Below are 21,990 nucleotides of genomic sequence, written 5' to 3'. Positions count from 1 at the left end.
ACGGGTTTTGGGGATTGGTACAGTAGAAATGAATGGAGATTGTGTGAGAGAGGGATGAGAGCAGAAGACTCTTGAATACTGGACTTGTGGGACACCCCTCTTTTCTAATTTTCCTCATACCTCCATTTTTGCAAGAGACTCTTACATCACCTTTAAGCACCTTACAACTTTGGGCTAAATGAAGAGAGCAGTAACGAGTGGTAGAGTGAGGGAAATGAAAGGGAGGAAAAAGGAAGGAGAGAAAGAAAGAAAGAAAGAAAGAAAGAAAGAAAGAAAGAAAGAAAGAAAGAAAGAAAGAAAGAAAGAAAGAAAGAAAGAAAGAAAGAAAAGAGTGTACAATGAAAAATCAGCAAGGGCCTTAGGGATGGAAAAGACTGCCATTGCAGAAAAAAACTAATGGAAAAATAGAAAGAATGAAAGGGGGGATGAGAGAGAGAGAGAGAGAAAACAAAAGAAAACGAAAGAGAGAAAAAGAAAGGGCCAGAGAGACCGAAGAGAGAGCGAGAGTGGGTGTGACGCCAAGTGAAAGAGAAAGGGGGTGTGTCCGCCTCCGTCTGTCCCCTCCCTCTGTAGGTATAGATGCTACAGGCTGGTCTCCCTGCATCCCAGAGCACAGCACAGAGCCCCAGAGCATCAAGCCCTTCAGCCTCAGACACAGCCTCAGCCAGAGCCTGTCCAGTGTGCTGCACTAGTCCTGAGACCCACCAGCTCAGTGAAGTAGTCCAGCCACCAGAGTCAGCATAACTCACACATAACTAGGATAATTACTTTACTATCCTAGTTCTACTATCCTAGTTCTACTATCCTAGTTCTAATGTTCTAGTTCTACTGTTCTAGTCATGTACAAGGCTCAGTCTGTGAACTAGTCCAGAGCTGGTTGATATTTACTCTGTGAAAGTTCTCCAGTACTGTAGTCCAGTAGCTCACCTTAGTCCTCCTCTTAGTCCTGGACTGAGATTATTAAGTCTTCAGTCAACTGCATCTAGTGAGAGCCACCAGCCAGTCCTTTGTACCTGAGACCGCTGCAGATCACCTACCACCATGCAGCTCTCACACACCTTCCTCGTCTTCCTCTTCCTCCTTTTCATCGTTGGGATTGCACTGGCCGGCTCATCCACGGCTCGGAGAAGCAGAGGTAAGTGACATCTGTATCACCATCATTGCCATGTAAAACCTTTACAGTCAACTTTACAGTCAATGTTAATGGAATTGCTTGGCTTGTATAAACTGAAAAAGACTTGAATTAGAACTGAAGAACTCCAATGCAGAGCTTGCAGTTATACAATATGCACGTATCAGGGGTCGACTTTACATCACATAGCATGAATATATGTTGTTATGGGAATTCTGGCATGCAAATTATAGGCTATTGAGTTTTACAAAGAAAGTTAGCCTCAGATTGTATAAATTAAATGTGAATGAAATGCATGTGGACATGCAGTTGAATTAAATGTGGCCACCCATTGCACATTATATTATTGCAATGCATTTGATGATGGTGACTGCTCAGGTTTATGAAGAATTGTTGGACCAAACTATACAGTATTGGTGGCTGGTATCTTATCACAATCAGACACAGTTAAATCGTAGTAGACAGCTTCGATGAATCCTGTAGTGATTATGGGTTCAGATAATATTGCTAGACATTATTGCAGTGTTGGATCTGAAACTGGCATGTGACTGATATTAAAATCCTTCCGCTGAAACTATGCCCAATGCTATGAAACTGCTTGCTCCATTACATGGTCCAAACCAAGGTGACGATTTCATTTTCATGCTATGTGGTTGTGGTAGAGGACTCTGCATACTATGCAGCATGATGAATGTTACGCAATTGTTATTATATGTTGGATGGTATGTCCTGCAGATGTTGCCGTGACAACCACAGGTGGCCGTTGCCTTGTCAGACATTGCCAGGAAGGCCAATGATTCTGATGTCTAGAAGCATGCACCTCAGTTCCTCATAAAGTTGGTCCTATTGTGCCACAATGTAAAATACACTACACTACTGTAGGTCTACTGTACATCATGCTGAAAATGGATGAACTGTCTTTAGTTGACCTGGAGCAAGGTGTTCCAATTCACAACAGACCATGTCCATAATTGTGCTTGTGCTGTTTTTATGAGCCACGTGAGTTTGTCCCATTTCTATGAAACAAGGTGGGCAGGCGAGGATGAGAGAGGTTAACTGCTGCCAGAGTAGTATATAATGTAGTATATAATGTCGAGATGCTCATGTCTCCGTCCTAACAATGGTAGTCGTTGTCCTAAAGGCAGAAAGGCAGCCGACAAGCTTAGGTCTGCATATAAAGCCCATAGAAATACATTGGGCTTATTTTGGACAGATTTTGACGTTAGTGAAACCTCTCGCTCTGCCTCTTCCTCTCTGCTGCCTCTAATAGTGTTTAGTTTGCACTAATGAAAGTGTTTCCAGGTTACAGGTCAGGGTTGTTGGTAGTTTGGCCCTTGTTAGAATGTGCCATGCGCTTGTCCAGAAGTGTGCCAGGTGCTTGTCTCACCTTTGAGACAGAAAATGTGTTTTTATTGCAGTTGAACTATTTTAAATTCAAGTGAAATAGATAGAACAGTAGACATTACAAAGAAATAGAGGCATTTCAAATGTCATATTATGGCTGTACAGTGTTGTAATGATATGCAAATAGTTAAAGTACAAAATGGAAAATAAATCAACATGAATATGGGTTGTATTTACAATGGTGTTTGTTCTTCACTGGTTGCAAATCTTGCTGCTGTGATGGCACACTATGCTATTTCACCCAGTAGATATGGGAGTTTAGCTACATTTGATTTGTTTTCAAATTATTTGTGGGTCTCTTTCTATATCTGTCTGTTTGTCTGTCTGCCTGCCTGCCTGCCTGCCTGCCTGCCTGCCTGCCTGCCTGCCTGCCTGCCTGCCTGCCTGCCTGCCTCCCTCCCTCCCTCCCTCCCTCCCTCCCTCCCTCCCTCCCTCCCTCCACAGTGCCGCCACACTGTTTTCTGTAAATTAAAGTTGGGCACTTTGAAAACTTTGATGCTAATAAAGCTGATTTTAAGTGAGTGAGACTACAGAGGAGAGTCGGTTAGAAGGGCAAGCACTGTGGAAAAACTGTGACATTGGCTTACAGACAGTTCCACAGTGTGTTGTTAGCTGAAGTTGGCTTATAGACAATAACATTGAGATTGGATGAACGAGTGTAACGTGAGTTTGCTTTGGAGGTCTGTCAGAGGTGGGTGTGGCTCTTCATTTTGACATGTGTTCCCTGTCCCTAGTTGGAATATGTTACGTCAAGTTATCTCTGGCTGAAGTGACCTCAAATACAGACTCTGGATCAGTTTGTTGATGTGCTTTATACTTCTTTGTGCATTTTGGGTGTATGTGCTCTAACAGCCTGAGAGAGGTTTAGAAAGATGGAGGGATGATTAGAGAACAATGGAGTGCCGGAGAGATGAAGGGAGGGAGAGTTGGTGAAAGGGAGAAATTGAGTTTTGTTACCAGAGAAAAGAAAACAACTGTAGTTGAGCCATATGTGGGAGATATAGTATGAGATCAGGGGGACCAGTGCAGGGGATAGCGTGGGAGCCTTAGCCCAGGCACGGCTTGCTCCAGCTGGGCTGTGAGGTAAAGCTCCCCCTGAGAACCCGAAGCATGGCTGGGCTGGCCCATGGCCGAGGGTGTGGTGTAGTGGTGTGGAGCCCACTATAGCGTATCAAATCCCCTCTCCCCCATCCCCCATTGGAATTTTGTGACAGGTGAGGTCTGCTTGTCATTTCTTACCACCTTCAAGCTGTTTCTGTTTTTCTCAAAGTTGACTCTTTTTGTTTGGAGACAGAACCATTCCAAACACTTTTTCTTCTAGTTGGACAAGAGAGATTTTTTACACTTCATTGAATTAAATGAAGCCGACTCTGTTACCAAGAGTCGTAAAACTTGTCTTTGCTGGCCGTGGGAAGCCAAGTCCCTTTGCACCTCTCCACCTTCTCATTCCCAGGATGGAAACACAAGAACTAAACACCTGCAGAGCTGCGTAAAGTCAACTAGAGCCACAAAGCCGAACGCACACAAAACCTACCTAGCAGTGTGTGAATGTGTGTTTTATGTACTTTATGTGCATACAGCGGGATAATATTAATCAATGTCCTTTCAAAGAGGGGAATGAATAGAGGAATGATAGGACACGAGAGAAGAGAAATTGAAAGACGGAGGGCCGAAAACAAGCTGCCAAGAGGATCTAGTTTGGGTGTGCAAAAGAGCAAGACTTAAATCAACAATGTGACAATGCTGATTCCAAAGCTACACACACACACACACACACGCACAAACACCCGCGGAGTGGGTGTTTGTGAATTTTCATAGCAGCGAGAGCACTGAGCTCACCCTCTGACAGGCCTAATGACCACCTCCCTCTCCAAGAGGACCATCCATCACCAGGGATGAGCCAAGATGGCCGTCGTGAAGTCCAGTCGCCTCCAGTCAATGTTTCCGCTCAGTGTCTCCTGTCCAAGGGAGCTTCTGCAATCCCAAGAGGAATAGTGGGATCAGAGCGGAAGTATTTATTGTATCTTTTAAGTGTGCTGGCTGTGTTTTCATAGTTTGGCTGATCCTTTGGTCCACTTTTTGTGGTGATTCACATGTATGAATTTGAGCTTGCATCTCTTGAGCAATGCAGGATTTCCGTTTAGGATTGTTAAAGTTTAAAGGGCCAATCTGCAGTTGCTACATCCATGTTCGTGCTTAAATTAATGATAAATACCCATAGATTCTTTAAGAATCTACCTTATAAATGCTTCATGAGCTTAGTTCGACTGTCGCACCCCATCACAACCAAAAATGTAAACTTGATTTACTCCAATGTTTGTATACAAAATAAATGCAAACAAACATTTGATATTATGTATGGTCAGTCCTTGCATCCATAGCTCTATGATTTTGAATGGTTGCATTTCTCCATTCCCATCCCTAAGGGAAACATTGCCCCTTTAGGTACAGCTAGGTGCTTTTCTCTGATATTTTCATGAAGTGTGATAATGAATAAAGCTGCTGTAGCAAACCTTATGACATGGTGACGGGCAGAGTTCTCCTCAATAAAAACACAACATCTCACTGATCCTCCCTCTTAGCAACCACTCAGACAAACCCTGCAGCTATTTGGAAAATGTGCATTGGCTATCACCTTCCAATAACATCCAGTTGACATTTATGAAAGGCCTTATGATTTATTTATCCATTGCATAATACAACAATCAGCATTGCTGCTGAGATCTGGAACATAGTGTGTCCTAGACAACATGAAGTACACCGTACACACTGTGTCCTTATCACAACATATGCACAACATCTTCATTTACATTTAATTACTATGGTAGCACATGTGAGTAATATGTTGTTGCTATAGGTGCAAACTTCTCACCCGGTGCAAACGCTTAGTAATTTAATTATGGGCCTTGGTTGTCAGAGGTATCCCTTGTCTTTGTGGTTCATCAGTGCAAGGTCATAGAGTCAGTTGATACATGGCATTTAGCGGAAGTATTTATTCTTTACAAACAACAGGCTAACTAGAGGTGTGCTGGCTTCTGCCCTCAGTACAGCCCTAGGTGCGTGTGTGCGTGTGTGCGTGCGCGCACAATGCCGGAGGTGATGATCAGGTGGTTCTGGACTTTCATTTGGTCGTCAAGCTCTAGGTCAGTTGTGACCGTGACAAGGCTTTGGTCAGTTTGAACATTCTGTGTCGTTGGAGATTTCATCTGTCATTCCTAATCATCTCTGCCTCGTATCCAAGACGATACCAAAATCCTCTTCTTCCCTTAGACATCTGTGTTATGGTTGGCTAATATTCCAATTTCTTGTTATCTATTCTGGTGGCTTGGTTGTGAACGGTTTCCCTTTGATGTAGATTGATGATTGGGGTTATGACACTGTCTATTTATAAACTTCCAGTCATGTTAGACTGGAAATACAGATAAGTCCCTGTTGTAGAACGGCCAAACTGTTGGGATTTGGACCAGGTTGTTAGGGGACTGAGCCAATGTTTGCTTGTTTTGGAGTTGGAGAAACGCAGCCAGAAATTTCCTGATGTTTCATACACTGGAAAGCCCTCTCATTGGAGCCAGAGCTAGAGCCAATCCCCCATTGTTTCATCAGAAATATAGAGGGAGAAACAAAACAAATGCAGTCTTGATAGGAAACACACAGTTGGCAAAGACTGAGGCTATTCATCAAAGCATGGTTTCCCCTCATTTCTCCCCAACCTCTTTGTCTCTGGCGTCCGCTGGCAGTACGTGCACATTTATTTTTCAAAAGCACGTTCCACAATTTGCATTTTACTCTTTAGTTTGCCCCTAGATATCTCACTGCAGTTCGCTGAATGCACATGCTGTACAGTGAGGTAAAATGTCTGAGAATTCTGCTCTCAGACCACTTACTGTGTATTTGCCACTCTCTCATACACCTTTGCTTTACTTCTCTCTGTTTTTGTGTTTATCTTCACGTGTTAATGAGGCAGACACTTTAAATCCTTCCCTAAACTCTCATACCAAACACAGTCCTGGCCAAAGGTCTCTCACTCTGCTGTTTACACTACCAGTAAACACCAATGAAACCAGTTTTCTGCCTCTGCACTGCACTTTTCTCTGTAGTCTAGTTTGGGTCTTTGTCTCTCTATGGTTTCTGTCCCTGTGTAACCTGTTTCTCTGAGCTCCTTGGGTAGGGCATGTGGTCTTGGGGGTTCAAACGCTGTTGATTTTGGCAGGATATGTCAACATATTTGGCAGCAGACCGTCTGTGTGTGTGTGTGTGTGTGGTGTGTGTGTGTGTGTGTGTGTGTGTGTGTGTGTGTGTGTGTGTGTGTGTGCGCGCAATCGATTACTGAGTTGTATCGTTAAACACATTAGGGCGGTATTATAAACACAATCCCTCTGTTTGTTAATTGGCTTAATTAGCTTTGAGCTAAACTACTTCTATGATCTCTTCGAGGCAAATAACACTGAAACATGCATGAGAGCACCAGCTGTTCCGGACGACTCTGTGATCAAGCTCTCCGCAGCCGATATGAGTAAGACATTTAAACAGGTCAACATTCGAATTACCAGGACATGTACTGCAAGGATGAGCTGACCAATTGGCAAGTGTCTTCACTGACATTTTCAACCTCTCCCTGTCCAAGTCTGTAATACTAACTTGTTTAAAGCAGACCACCATAGTCCCTGTGCCCAAGAACACTAAGGTAACCTGCATAAATGACTACTGACCTGTAGTACTCAAGTCTGTAGCCATGAAGCGCTTTGAAAGGCTGGTCATTGCTCACATCAGTTCCAAGTCTAGGTCCAAGAGGCTTCTAAACAGCTTCTACCCCCAAGCCATAAGACTCCTGAACATCTAATCAAATGGCTACCCAGACTATTAGCATTGCCCCCCCCACCCCCTATTTTACACCGCTGCTACTCTCTGTTATTATCTCTGCCTAGTCACTTTAATAACTCACCTACATATATTACCTCAACTAACTGGTGCCCCGTCTCATTGACTCTGTACCGGTACCCCCCTGTATATAGTCTCGCTATTGTTATTTTACTGCTGCTCTTTAATTACTTGTTACTTTTATTTCTTATTCTTATTCATATTTTTTTTAACTGCAATGTTGCTTTGGGGCTTTAAGTAAGCATTTCACTGTAAGGTCTACACCTGTTGTATTCGGCGCATGTGACTAATACAATTTGATTGATTTGTTTCCGTTGTCTATGTAAACGAAACCAGTCTTGAGACTATTATTGTTCCAATTCAAAGCAGCCTCTGTCTGTGTGTGTAGAGAAAGAGGAAAGGCATTCATTGTGCCCAATGTGTGTGTGTGCCCTCCATTCCGACCTTACTGAACACTCTCCTCTCCCACAGTGAGACGTCAGAACATGAAGGTGAGGATCAACGCTACAGGCGACACCATCGTGATGAAGTTTGTACGTCCCAACGCTGACACCAAGCTGGAGGGCTACATCCTGGGCTACGGCAGCAGCATGTTCTCTAAACAGTTTATCCAACTCCCAGAGAACGGACTGCCCTACGAGACAGAGATCGGTGAGGCGTGTGTGTTTTGTGTGTTATGTATGATTGCATGATCATTCCCCATAGCATTGACAGTATAATCGAAATGTGAATGATGCCATGTAGGTTTTCCAAAGGAATACAAAGATTTGAGCCTTTGAGGCTTACAGACCAGCAACTATAGAGTGGTCTCGCACACAGAAAGTATGTGTGTTAAGTTGACGGTTTAGTCATGGTTTGATTAATGTCATCACCGACAGAGAACACATCTGTGCAGACCAACACCCCTCCAACACACACACACCTACACACCAGTGGAGGCTGCTGAGGGGAGGACGGCTCGGAATAATGGCTGGAACAGAGCAAATGGAATGCCATGTGTTTGATGTATTTGATACCATTCCACCTATTCCACTCCAGCCATTACCACGAGCCCATCCTCTCAAATGAAGGTGCCAGCTACCTCCTGTGTTACACACATGTAGATGCACACACACACACACACACACACACACACACACCTCACTCTCAGTGTAATGTCAAAGACAGCTTGCCCTATTCATTTCTGGAATGTTCGGTCAGGTCACATTTGAGAACGTCCAAACTCAACCCTATTGAGGGCCTCCTGAAACACGATCAAATTCAGAGACAATAATTAACAATCTTCTGTGATCAAGGCTATTCCCTGACTCTATTCCAGATGCCGAGCCCAAGTACCTGATCGCTGTCCAGCCCATCCCAGTCAATGATGTGAAGAAACAGTGCACAGGTACCACACATGCACCAACTCCAAGTGTTACCAGTAATAATGTGATAAATGATTGACTCTTTTCTCATTTATGCCCATTCCTTTCAATCTGACGAGGTTTACCTTTGAACTGACCCCTGTGACTCCACAGGCAACGTGAACCTGGAGAAGCCCCTCCACCTGGTGATTGGGTCCGTGACCCCCACCTCCGTGCTGCTGTCCTGGGGAACCCTCCTCAAGACGCCCTACGAGGGGAACATCATGAACGACTGCCTGGAGGACGGGTGAGTTAGCGCATGCACGCACAGGCATGCTCAGCAGAGTGAGCCAGTACAGGTACACAGCCCACATCTCAACCTACCTACAGGGGTTCCGGTGCTAGTTCGTCATGCTCTGACACCATAGTAGGAAGATTATTTTCACAGCTTGAGAAAAACAAAGCTGTATTTCACTCAAACTCACCCTCATATTATATACAACAGACAGCTTTAAACATGTGGTCAAACTGCAACACATCGTCTGCCAGTCTTTCTGGTTACTGAGTGGAGGTGGAAGGCGAGGGCACAGGTGTTTAGTAGTGGTTGGAGTGATCCTCATCCTACACATCAACTCATTGACACATTCTTCTCTACTTTTCTAAACTTCAACTGGAAAAGACATTGGAAAGCTTGACCTCACCCTACTCTGCTCCCAGTCCCTGCTGGCTTTTTAAACTCTCTAATGTCAGTTATGGCTGTCACTGCCCTGTGTCCCTGGCCTGCACAACACTTCTCAACCAGGATACCAGAACTTACAGCTTTGCTTTCATGGCAGTCACTGACACAAAATGGTGGACAGACTCTCACAGTTTTATAACAAGCCATTGTTTTAACTTACAAATCAATCCTAGGAAACTGTGCCATCATAACGCTTTACCATCCATGTTACCACACCATTTCTAACATTTATATTCCATTCTATGTTTGTTGACACTTGTCACTACAGCATACACAATGTTCTAATACTGCTGATGAAAATGTGTGATAATGAACAATGTTGTGTTCTATCTGGGTTGACGCAGGAACTACACGGTGCGCTACCGTGAGAGGAACCGGAAGTGGACCTACCAGACGTGCCCCGCAAGCGACACGGTCATTGACAGCCTTAAGCCCAACACGGCCTATGAGTTTGGTGTCCGACCCAACAACAAGGAACGCAGCGGAGTATGGAGCAAGCCAGTCATCCACAACACCAACATGAGCGGTACGTACCTAAACCCTTCCCCTCTTTCCTTCCATAGTTCAAATCATTCCCCCTTTAAATGCCCAAAATTGATGCAGCATTGACTCTGTTAGCATCTCACACAGATCACATGTTTTATATTTACTGTACAGTATATTCCTTATGGTCCAATACTAGTAACATATATTCTATTAGTTCCAGTTATTCATTAGTATTGTGTTGTGTTTTCCAGGGAAGGCCATGCAGAAACCCTACAAACCAAGGACACCTCTGAAGCCTGTGGTAAGTGCTGCACACATTGCTCTTTTTATGTAGTGTGCTCTAGTCATTATGTAGTGTGATCTAGTCATTATGTAGTGTGATCTAGTCATTATGTAGTGTGCTCTAGTCATTATGTAGTGTGCTCTAGTCATTATGTAGTGTGATCTAGTCATTATGTAGTGTGATCTCATTATGTAGTGTGATCTATGTAGTGTGCTCTAGTCATTATGTAGTGTGCTCTAGTCATTATGTAGTGTGCTCTAGTCTAGTCATTATTATGTAGTGTGCTCTAGTCATTATGTAGTGTGCTCTAGTCATTATGTAGTGTGCTCTAGTCTCATTATGTAGTGTGCTCTAGTCATAGTGTGATCTAGTGTAGTGTGCTCTAGTATGTAGTGTGATCTAGTCATTATGTAGTGTGCTCTAGTCATTATGTAGTGTGATCTAGTCATTATGTAGTGTGATCTAGTCATTATGTAGTGTGCTCTAGTATGTAGTGTGATCTATCATTATGTAGTGTGATCTAGTCATTATGTAGTGTGATCTAGTCATTATGTGTAGTGTGCTCTAGTCTTATGTAGTGTGCTCTAGTCATTATGTAGTGTGATCTAGTCATTAGTGTAGTGTGCTCTAGTCATTATGTAGTGTGCTCTAGTCATTATGTAGTGTGCTCATTATGTAGTGTGCTCTAGTCATTAGTGTAGTGTGCTCTAGTCAGTATGTAGTGTGCTCTAGTCATTATGTAGTGTGCTCTAGTCATTATGTAGTGTGCTCTAGTCATTATGTAGTGTGCTCTAGTCATTATGTAGTGTGCTCTAGTCATTATGTAGTGTGCTCTAGTCATTATGTAGTGTGCTCTAGTCATTATGTAGTGTGATCTAGTCATTATGTAGTGTGCTCTAGTCATTATGTAGTGTGCTCTAGTCATTATGTAGTGTGCTCTAGTCATTATGTAGTGTGCTCTAGTCATTATGTAGTGTGCTCTAGTCATTATGTAGTGTGCTCTAGTCATTATGTAGTGTGCTCTAGTCATTATGTAGTGTGATCTATGTAGTGTGCTCTAGTTTATGTAGTGTGCTCTATCATTATGTAGTGTGCTCTAGTCATTATGTAGTGTGATCTAGTATGTAGTGTGCTCTAGTCATTATGTAGTGTGATCTCTATGTAGTGTGATCTAGTCATTATGTAGTGTGATCATTATGTAGTGTGATCTAGTCATTATGTAGTGTGATCTCTAGTCATTATGTAGTGTGATCTAGTCATTATGTAGTGTGATCTAGTCATTATGTAGTGTGCTCTAGTCATTAGTGTAGTGATCTAGTCATTATGTAGTGTGATCTAGTCATTATGTAGTGTGCTAGTCATTATGTAGTGTGATCTAGTCATTATGTAGTGTGATCTATTATGTAGTGTGCTCTAGTCTAGTCATTATGTAGTGTGCTCTAGTCATTATGTAGTGTGCTCTAGTCATTATGTAGTGTGCTCTAGTCATTATGTAGTGTGCTCTAGTCATTATGTAGTGTGCTCTAGTCATTATGTAGTGTGATCTAGTCATTATGTAGTGTGCTCTAGTCATTATGTAGTGTGCTCTAGTCATTATGTAGTGTGATCTAGTCATTATGTAGTGTGCTCTAGTCATTATGTAGTGTGATCTAGTCATTATGTAGTGTGCTCTAGTCATTATGTAGTGTGCTCTAGTCATTATGTAGTGTGATCTAGTCATTATGTAGTGTGATCTAGTCATTATGTAGTGTGCTCTAGTCATTATGTAGTGTGCTCTAGTCATTATGTAGTGTGATCTAGTCATTATGTAGTGTGCATCATTATGTAGTGTGCTCTAGTCATTATGTAGTGTGCTCTAGTCATTATGTAGTGTGCTCTAGTCATTATGTAGTGTGCTCTAGTCATTATGTAGTGTGCTCTAGTCATTATGTAGTGTGATCTATGTAGTGTGCATTTATGTAGTGTGCTCTAGTCATTATGTAGTGTGCTCTAGTCATTATGTAGTGTGCTCTAGTCATTATGTAGTGTGATCTAGTCATTATGTAGTGTGATCTAGTCATTATGTAGTGTGCTCTAGTCATTATGTAGTGTGATCTAGTCATTATGTAGTGTGCTCTAGTCATTATGTAGTGTGCTCTAGTCATTATGTAGTGTGCTCTAGTCATTATGTAGTGTGCTCTAGTCATTATGTAGTGTGATCTAGTCATTATGTAGTGTGCATTTATGTAGTGTGCTCTAGTCATTATGTAGTGTGATCTAGTCATTATGTAGTGTGCTCTAGTCATTATGTAGTGTGCTCTAGTCATTATGTAGTGTGCTCTAGTCATTATGTAGTGTGCTCTAGTCATTATGTAGTGTGCTCTAGTCATTATGTAGTGTGCTCTAGTCATTATGTAGTGTGCTCTAGTCATTATGTAGTGTGATCTAGTGTGTGTGCTCTAGTCATTATGTAGTGTGCTCTAGTAGTGTGCATCATTATGTAGTGTGCTCTATGTAGTGTGCTCTAGTCATGTAGTGTGATCTAGTGTGTAGTGTGCTCTAGTATGTAATTTGTGTAGTGTGCTCAAATGTGTATGTAGTGTGCTCTAGTCTCTAGTTATGTAGTGTGCTCTAGTCATTATGTAGTGTGCTCTAGTCATTATGTAGTGTGCTCTAGTCATTATGTAGTGTGCTCTAGTCATTATGTAGTGTGATCTAGTCATTATGTAGTGTGCTCTAGTCATTATGTAGTGTGCTCTAGTCATTATGTAGTGTGCTCTAGTCATTATGTAGTGTGCTCTAGTCATTATGTAGTGTGCTCTAGTCATTATGTAGTGTGCTCTAGTCATTATGTAGTGTGCTCTAGTCATTATGTAGTGTGATCTAGTCATTATGTAGTGTGCTCTAGTCATTATGTAGTGTGATCTAGTCATTATGTAGTGTGCTCTAGTCATTATGTAGTGTGATCTAGTCATTATGTAGTGTGCTCTATCTAGTCATTATGTAGTGTGCTCTAGTCATTATGTAGTGTGCTCTAGTCATTATGTAGTGTGTGTGCTCTAGTCATTATGTAGTGTGATCTATTATGTAGTGTGCTCTAGTCATTATGTAGTGTGCTCTAGTCATTATGTAGTGTGCTCTAGTCATTATGTAGTGTGCTCTAGTCATTATGTAGTGTGCTCTAGTCATTATGTAGTGTGCTCTAGTCATTATGTAGTGTGCTAGTCATTATGTAGTGTGATCTATTATGTAGTGTGCTCTAGTCATTATGTAGTGTGCTCTAGTCATTATGTAGTGTGCTCTAGTCATTATGTAGTGTGCTCTAGTCATTATGTAGTGTGCTCTAGTCATTATGTAGTGTGCTCTAGTCATTATGTAGTGTGCTCTAGTCATTATGTAGTGTGCTCTAGTCATTATGTAGTGTGCTCTAGTCATTATGTAGTGTGCTCTAGTATGTAGTGTTTTAGCATGTAGTGTGATCTAGTGTGTAGTGTGCTCTAGTATGTAATTTGTGTAGTGTGCTCAAATGTGTAATGTGCTCTAGTGTGTAGTGCGCTCTAGTGTGTAGTGTGCTCTAGTATGTAATTTGTGTATTGTGCTCAAATATGTAAAGTGCTCTAGTGTGTAGGGTTTAAGTATGTAGTGTGCTCTAGTGTGTAGTATGCTCAAATATGTAATGTGTGCTAGTATGTAGTGTGCTCGGGTGTGTAGTGTGCTCTAGTGTGTAGTGTTGTAGTATGTAGTGTGCTCTAGTATGTAGTGTGCTTTAGTGTGTAATGTGCTCTAGTATGTAGTGTTCTCTAGTATGCAATGTGCTCAAGTATGTAAGGTGCTCTCGCTTGTAATGTCTTCTAGTATGCAGTGTGCTCTAGTATGTAGTGTGCTCTAATACGTAAAGTGTTATAGTGTGTAGTGTGCTCTAGTATGTAATGTTCTCTCGTGTGTAATGTGCTCTAGTGTGTAATGTGCTCTAGTGTGTAGTGTTTTAGTATGTACTGTGCTCTAGTATGTAATGTGCTCTAGTGCGCAATGTGCTTTAGTGTGTAGTGTGCTCTAGTGTCTAGTGTGCTCTAGTGTGTAGTGTGCTCAGGTATGTAATGTGCTCTAGTGTGTACTGAGCTCTAGTGTGTAATGCGCTTTAGTGTGTAGTGTGCTCTAGTATGTAGTGTGCTCTAATGTGCTCTAGTATGTAATATGCTCTATTGTGTAGTGTGTGTGTGCTAGTATGTAATGTGCTCTAGTATGTAATATGCTCTAGTGTGTGGTTTTTTAGTCTGTATTGTGCTCTAGTGTGTAATGTGCTCTAGTGTGTGATGTGCTCTAGTGTGAAATGTGCTCTAGTGTGCACTGTGCTCTAGTGTGTAATGTGCTATAGTGTGTAATGTGCTCTAGTGTGTAATGTGCTCTAATGTGTAGTGTTTTAGTATGTACTGTGCTCTAGTATGTAATGTGCTCTAGTATGTAATGTGCTCTAGTGTGTACTGTGCTCTAGTATGCAATGAGCTCTAGTATGTGGTGTGCTAGTGTATGTGTTGTGGTCTAGTGATTATGTAGTGTGCCCTAGTATGCAGTGTGCCGTAATATGTAGTGTGCTCTAGTATGTAATGTGCTCTAGTGTGTAATGTGCTCTAGTGTGTAGTGTGTGCTAGTATGTAATGTGCTCTAGGGTGTAATGTGCTCTAGTATGTAATGTGCTATAGTGTGTAATGTGCTCTAGTGTGTAGTGTGCTCTAGTGTGTAATGTGCTCTAGGGTGTAATGTGCTCTAGTATGTAATGTGCTCTAGTATGTAATGTGCTCTAGTGTGTAGTGTGTGCTAGTATGTAATGTGCTCTAGGGTGTAATGTGCTCTAGTATGTAATGTGCTATAGTGTGTAAAGTGCTCTAGTGTGTAGTGTGCTCTAGTGTGTAATGTGCTCTAGTATGTAATGTGCTCTAGTGTGTAATGTGATTTTGTGTTTAGTGTGCTCTAGTATGTAATGTGCTCTAGTGTGTAATGTGCTCTAGTATGTAATGTTCTATAGTGTGTAGTGTGCTCTAGTGTGTAATTTGCTCTTGTATGTACTGTGCTCTAGTGTGTAGTGTTTTAGTATGTACTGAACTCTAGTATGTAATGTGCTCTAGTGTGTAATGTGCTCTAGTATGTACTGTGCTCTAGTGTGTAGTGTTTTAGTATGTACTGTGCTCTAGTGTGTAGTGTGGTCTAGTATGCAATGAGCTCTAGTATGCAATGAGCTCTAGTATGTGTTGTGGTCTAGTGATTATGTTGTGCGCCCTAGTATTTAGTGTGCCCTAATATGTAGTGTGCTCTAGTATGTAGGGTGCACTAGTATGTAGGGTGCTCCAGTATGTAGTGTGATCTAGAATGCGCTAGTATGTACTGTAGTGTCCTCTAGTATGTAATGTGCTCTAGTGTGTAATGTGCTATAGTGTGTAATGTGCTCTAGTGTGTAATGTGCTCTAATGTGTAGTGTTTTAGTATGTACTGTGCTCTAGTATGCAGTGTGCTCTAGTATGTAATGTGCTCTAGTATGTAATGTGATCTAATGTGTTGTGTGCTCTAGTATGTAAAGTGCTCTAGTATGTGATGTGCTAGAGTATGCTCTAGTATGTAATGTGCTCTGTTATGTAGTGTGCTCTACCGTGTAGGATGCTCTAGTATGTAGGTTGTTCCAGGTATGTAGTGTGTGCTAGGATTTAGTGTGCTATAGTATGTAGTGTGCTCCAGTATATAGCGTTTAGTATGTACTGTGCTCTAGTATGTAATGTGCTCTAGTGTGTAATGTGCTCTAGTATGCAATGAGCTCTAGTATGTGATGTGCTAGAGTATGTGTTGTGGTCTAGTGATTATGTAGTGTGTCCTAGTATGCAGTGTTCCCTAATATGTAGTGTGTTCTAGTATGTACTGTGCTCTAGTATGTAATGTTCTCTAGTGTGTAACGTGCTCTAGTATGCAATGAGCGCTAGTATGCAATGAGCTCTAGTATGTGTTGTGGTCTAGTGATTATGTTGTGTGCCCTAGTATTTAGTGTGCCCTAATATGTAGTGTGCTCTAGTATGTAGGGTGCTCCAGTATGTAGTGTGATCTAGTATGCACTAGTATGTACTGTAGTGTGCTCTAGTATGTAATGTGCCCTGTTATGTAGTGTTATCTAGTGTGTAATGTTCTTTAGTGTGTGATGTGCTCTCGTGTGTAGTTTTTTAGTATGTACTGAACTCTAGTGTGTTGTGTTTTAGTATGTACTGTGCTCTAGTGTGTAGTGTGGTCTAGTATGCAATGAGCTCTAGTATGCAATGAGCTCTAGTATGTGTTGTGGTCTAGTGATTATGTATGTATGCGCTAGTATGTAGGGTGCTCCAGTATGTAGTGTGATCTAGTATGCACTAGTATGTACTGTAGTGTGCTCTAGTATGTAATGTGCCCTGTTATGTAGTGTTCTCTAGTGTGTATTGTTCTCTAGTGTGTGATGTGCTCTCGTGTGTAGTTTTTTAGTATGTACTGTGCTCTAGTATGTAATGTTCTCTATTGTGTAATGTGCTCTAGTGTGTAGTGTTTTAGTATGTACTCTACTCTAGTACGTAATGTGCTCTAGTGTGCAGTTTGCTCTAGTATGTAATGTGCTCTAGTGTGTGATGTGCTCTAGTTTGTGATGTGCTCTAGTGTGCAGTTTGCTCTAGTATGTAATGTGCTCTAGTGTGTGATGTGCTCTAGTGTGTGATGTGCTCTAGTGTGTGATGTGCTCTAGTGTGTGATGCGCTCTTGTGTGTAGTGTTTTAGTATGTAATGTGCTCTAGTGTGTAGTGTGCTCTAGTATGCAATGAGCACTAGTATGCAAAAAGCTCTATTATGTGTTGTGGTCTAGTGATTATGTTGTGTACCCTAGTATGCACTGTGCCCTAATATGTAGTGTGCTCTAGTATATACTGTGCTCCAGTATGTAGTGTGATCTAGTGTGCGCTAGTATGTACTATGGTGGGCTCTAGTATTTAATGTGCTCTGTCATGTAGTGTGCTCTAGTATCTAGTGTTTAGTATGTACTGTGCTAAAGTATGTAATGTGCTCTAGTGTGTAACATGCTCTAGTATGCAATGAGCTCTAGTATGTGGTGTGCTAGCGTATCTGTTGTGGTCTAGTGATTATGTAGTGTGCCCTAGTATGTAGTGTGCTCTAGTATGTAATGTGCTCTAGTGTGTAATGTTCTCTAGTATGTAATGTTCTCTAGTATGTAATGTGATCTTGTGTGTAATGTGCTATAGTGTGTAGTGTGCTCTAGTATGTAGTGTTCTCTAGTATGTAATGTGCTATAGTGTGTAGTGTTTTAGTATGTACTCTGCTCTAGTATGTATTGTGCTCTAGTATGTAATGTGATCTAGTATGTAATGTGCTCTAGTAAGTCTACAGAGTGTAATATAAGAGCTGCAAGCAGCACATTCTTTCCATCCTACTCCTTATTGGAAAATAGCTAAACAAGCAGCTAGCCATATTTGGCCAATAGCAGTAAAGAGGACCTTAGCCAGCTAATATCTGCATTACTAAAGAGGAGAGGAGAGGAGAGGAGAGGAGAGGAGAGGAGAGGAGAGGAGAGGAGAGAAGAGGAGAGGAGAGGAGAACTGGAGGAGGAGAAGAGGGCAAAGTAAATATTGGATTTTGGAAAGAGGTGAAGCAGAAAAGAGAGGAGAGAAGAGAGTGGAGGGAAATATGGAGAGAAGCGTTAGCCTTAACTTTCTGGCCGTGCTAAGTGACTGGACTGTGTGTCTCTGTCGTCTCACGTGCCGCCGGCCCCACTCTCGTAAAGCTGCACAGCTGGCCAGCATCAGCCGCAACACTGGCACTTCCTGAGGGAAAGTTGGAATAACGATCTTCCCGCTGGAGAGTTTACAGATCAGACATGGAGAAGAGGGCATGGGGTTATGTAAGAGGGAGTGAGAGAGAGTGAGCGAGAGTGAGAGTGAGCGAGAGCGAATTGATTCTTTGACTCACTAAATTAGTGAAGTAGATAGCTCTTCATACTATCAGTGTTGTATAATTTTTTCATTTTATTTAACCTGTATTTTTCCAGACAATTCTATTAAGAACTAGTTAAGAACTTATTTACATTGACGGACAGGCCAGTGACGACTCATACAGTAGCATCTCTCTTTCTAAACCCCCTCCCTGTCACTCCCCCACATCTCTCTTTCTCCACCCCCTCCCTGTCACTCCCCCACATCTCTCTTTCTCTCCCCCCATCTCTCGCTCACTCTCTTTCTCTCTCCTAATAGAAAACGGTCAACATGCCACGGGCCTTCTTCCCTCCTCGTCACGGTAAGCCAATAGACACAGACAGACAGACAGACAGACACATTGATTTGACACACACACACACACACACACACACACACACACACACACACACACACACACACACACACACACACACACACACACACACACACACACATTTTCACTCTTCACATACGCTGCTGCTACTCGGTTTATAATCTATCCTGATTGCTTAGTCACTTTTGCCCCTACCTAGAGTACGTGTACATATTACCACAATTACCTAAACTACCTCGTACCCCAGGACATTAACTCGGTACTGGTACTCCTTACATAGCCTTGTTTTTGTTATTTTGTGTTACTATTTCATTTATTTATTGTATTATTATTTTATTTTTTTACTCTGCATTGTTGGGAAAGGGCTCATGAGTAGGCATTTCACAACAAAATCTACGTCTGTTGTATTCAGTGCATGTGACAAATACATTTTATTTTGACACACACACACACAGACACACACTCCTGCTTTGGTCATACCCACTGAACCCTGGTTTAATACAGCGGCAAAGACTTTACAGGACTTGATGATTTATCACTCTTCCTCCGAAACGTCTGTTTCACCCCTCCTCACTGAACCCTGCTCTGAGGAACCAGCACTGAAATAATTTTTAATAGGACGTCTGATTTACGACTCTGCAGACATGACCTCATCATTATTCAGTCCCATGTTATACAGTAATCTCTTATTCGTCCTTCTGATTACCACAGTGTTTATTCCAGGTGACCAGAGAAGATGGCATTCCTGTTGTACACACAATACATGTTGCCTTGGATGACGATGTGATCAGCAAGATACATGCTTGCTAGGGCTGTTAATGTTTTGAAATCATCCTTTTGACAGGCATGCTGTACTTAGGCCATACTGTACAATCTGCTCTTAACTGTAATGCACTGAGCCCATGCATACAGTACATACTGCACTGCAGTGAACTGAACAGAGCTGCATGCATGTTATTTTCATTTGGAAGCTCCAGGATGGCAAAGTGATGATAGCTGTTTTGATGTGTGTCCCTTCCTTCTGTTCAGCAGTCCATAACAGGAGCCAGGGCAGAACCCTCTTCAGGACACCTGTAGCTCCAAGGACCACCTTCGGTAATGAGCCATGCAACTATGTCCTATGATCTCTCCTTCTTGACCTTGCCGTTTTTTTCAATCTTATACTTTTCATGTCTCTTTCTTTTACTCAGAAAACAATTTCACAGTTTATATCCTGTAGCAGGACATCAAATCTCTCTCCACAGATTGTGTGTGATTCTTAAAGTTTGCTATATTCCTCAGCGCCAACCTCGGCCAATAGACAGCACTTCGTGTCCACTCCCCGACCCACAATGCCTCAGGTGCAGCACGAGCCAACTGGTAAACAGACAGACACTTTACTCCCTAATGAGACAGGACGGCTTAACCGTCAGCCAGCTTGGCTGCAGCCAATGAAAGGGTGGGCGGGCGTGGTTTCAGAGGGATCTTTTTTATGATTGGCTGCATGAGTAAGATTGGTATGCACTGAGTACAGTAAGTAGAGAGCCCCGGATCTCAGGAGAAGATGGCTGTCAGTTCCAATACTGCCTCAGACAATTCCCAAGAAGGCGGAGGTAGGTTGCCATGGCAGCATGACTTAGCCACGTGGTTGTATGGGCCTACTGAGAACATCCCATGACCTTTTGAGCACATTGCATAAGCGCTGCTTGTTCCCGCAATGCGTTTCTCATCAGTTTCATCCCACAAACAAGTCAATCGTCTCTTTCTGTCTTCCTCTACACTCTTAGAAATAAGGGTTCCAAAACTATTCTTTGGCTGTCCCCATAAGATAACCCTTTTTGGTTCCAGGTAGAGTCCTCTGTGGAAAGGGTTCTACATGGAACCCAAAAGGGTTCTACCTAGAATTAGATAGGGTTCTTCAAAGGGTTCTCTTGTGGGGACAACCGAAGAACCCTTTTAGGTTCTAGATACACTCTTGAAAAAAAGGTGCTACCTTTGTCTCACTTCTTTACAATCTCTGTGCATCCATTTGTCCATACTGTGTATCAATCAGCATATTATACCATGATACCTGTCCACATTCATTAAGACATTTAAAACATTCCACTCAACATTCCCCAACACAACTGTTCATTTAGAATCATTGTTTTAACTCACAGTGCTTTGCTTTCAGCCAGTTGCAGCCTAGAAGGTGTTCAGTCTGCATGATAAAGTAGCATGCTACAAAATGATCCCGCTTTCTCCCCAACAGGAACAGAGCCTCAGCTCTACCATAAAATGTCCTAATTTTTCATCTTCTATACTCTGTACCTCCTTTCTATCCTATCCCTTCCCTTCCCTTCCTATCCTATCCTATCCCTTCCTATACATTCCCTTCCTATCCTATCCCTTCCCTTCCTATCCTATCCATTCCCTTCCTATCCTATCCCTTCCCTTCCTATCCATTCCTATCCAATCTTTCATTGTATTCCTATTTGTCTATCGTTCCTGTTGTCCCTCTGGAACAAAAGTTAGCAAAACGTCAGGAAAAGGATAAAGTACCTGAAATAGATTAATAACAACAATACATTTATTGGTGATTTGCTTTTAACTTATTACATTTAAAGCCCTACCTGTCTGTTTATAACACAACTACACCACAAGCACCCCACAACCCTAACTGTGCTAGCATCATCATTATATGGCCATTAACATGATAAGTGACACTGGGATTCCATGTTATATACTCATCTACAACCTTCTCCCCTCCCTCTCTCCTCCTCCCTCTCTCACTCTCTCTCTCTCTCTCTCTCTCTCTCGCTCTCTCTCTCTCTCTCTCTCCCTCTCTCCTCCTCCCTTTCTCTCTCTCTCTCTCTCTCTCTCTCTCTCTCTCTCTCTCTCTCTCTCTCTCTCTCTCTCTCTCTCTCTCTCTCTCTCTCTCTCTCTCTCTCTCTCTCTCTCTCTCTCTCTCTCTCTCTCTCTCTCTCTCTCTCTCTCTCTCTCTCTCTCTCTCTCTCTCTCTCTCACTCACTCTCTCTCTCTCTCTCTCTCTCTCTCCTCCTCCCTCTCTCTCTCTCTCTCTCTCTCTCTCTCCTCTCTTCTCATCCTTCTGTGAGTTGAGGTAAAGTACCTGATCGGATTGAACAATCAATCAAAGATGGTCATTCAAATCCCTCGTTAGGTGATCAATACTCCCTCTGTTAAACCTTCATGGATCACAGTCATCCAGTGGCACACAGCCAAATGTATTTTGGATGGCCGTCACTCACAGGTGTCCTAGGCCTGGTAGCAGCGTATGTGTGTAGTTACACGGTCGTTACACTGTAAACTGCTCCATATGGGCTCAGATCCTTTGAAATCCAACCCTCTGTATCAACATCTTGCCAGGTATATGTTATGTGCTGATTGAGGTTCAGGATAAGTTTCCCTAGCCCAAGTCGTAAACACATATCAGCCCGGTTATCGGAGA

General features: G+C 42.3%; 1 protein-coding gene across 7 annotated transcripts in view; it reads left to right on the top strand.

Annotated features, from left to right (window-relative positions):
* Nucleotides 1-602: 602 nt before the first annotated feature.
* The window catches only part of LOC139380663 (target of Nesh-SH3-like), a 44,197-nt gene continuing 22,809 nt past the window's right edge, over nucleotides 603-21,990 (top strand). For 2 of the 7 annotated variants that reach the window (XM_071123571.1, XM_071123569.1), the window contains exons 1-9: nucleotides 608-1,135; nucleotides 7,886-8,065; nucleotides 8,733-8,801; nucleotides 8,932-9,064; nucleotides 9,841-10,022; nucleotides 10,234-10,283; nucleotides 18,506-18,548; nucleotides 19,596-19,658; nucleotides 19,845-19,922. In XM_071123571.1, the coding sequence (XP_070979672.1) occupies nucleotides 1,042-1,135; nucleotides 7,886-8,065; nucleotides 8,733-8,801; nucleotides 8,932-9,064; nucleotides 9,841-10,022; nucleotides 10,234-10,283; nucleotides 18,506-18,548; nucleotides 19,596-19,658; nucleotides 19,845-19,922 (892 nt within the window). In that variant the 5' untranslated portion in view covers nucleotides 608-1,041. Of the gene's footprint in view, nucleotides 1,136-7,885; nucleotides 8,066-8,732; nucleotides 8,802-8,931; nucleotides 9,065-9,840; nucleotides 10,023-10,233; nucleotides 10,284-18,505; nucleotides 18,549-19,592; nucleotides 19,659-19,844; nucleotides 19,923-21,990 lie in introns of all 7 variants that reach the window. The other 5 variants (XM_071123572.1, XM_071123573.1, XM_071123570.1 and 2 more) reach the window with 4 other exon arrangements.

This window comes from Oncorhynchus clarkii, chromosome 22 (genome assembly GCF_045791955.1).
Source record: "Oncorhynchus clarkii lewisi isolate Uvic-CL-2024 chromosome 22, UVic_Ocla_1.0, whole genome shotgun sequence".
Classification (NCBI taxonomy): Eukaryota; Metazoa; Chordata; class Actinopteri; order Salmoniformes; family Salmonidae; genus Oncorhynchus; species Oncorhynchus clarkii.
Note: the sequence above shows the minus strand (reverse complement) of the source record. Positions and strands in the feature narration are given on the sequence as shown.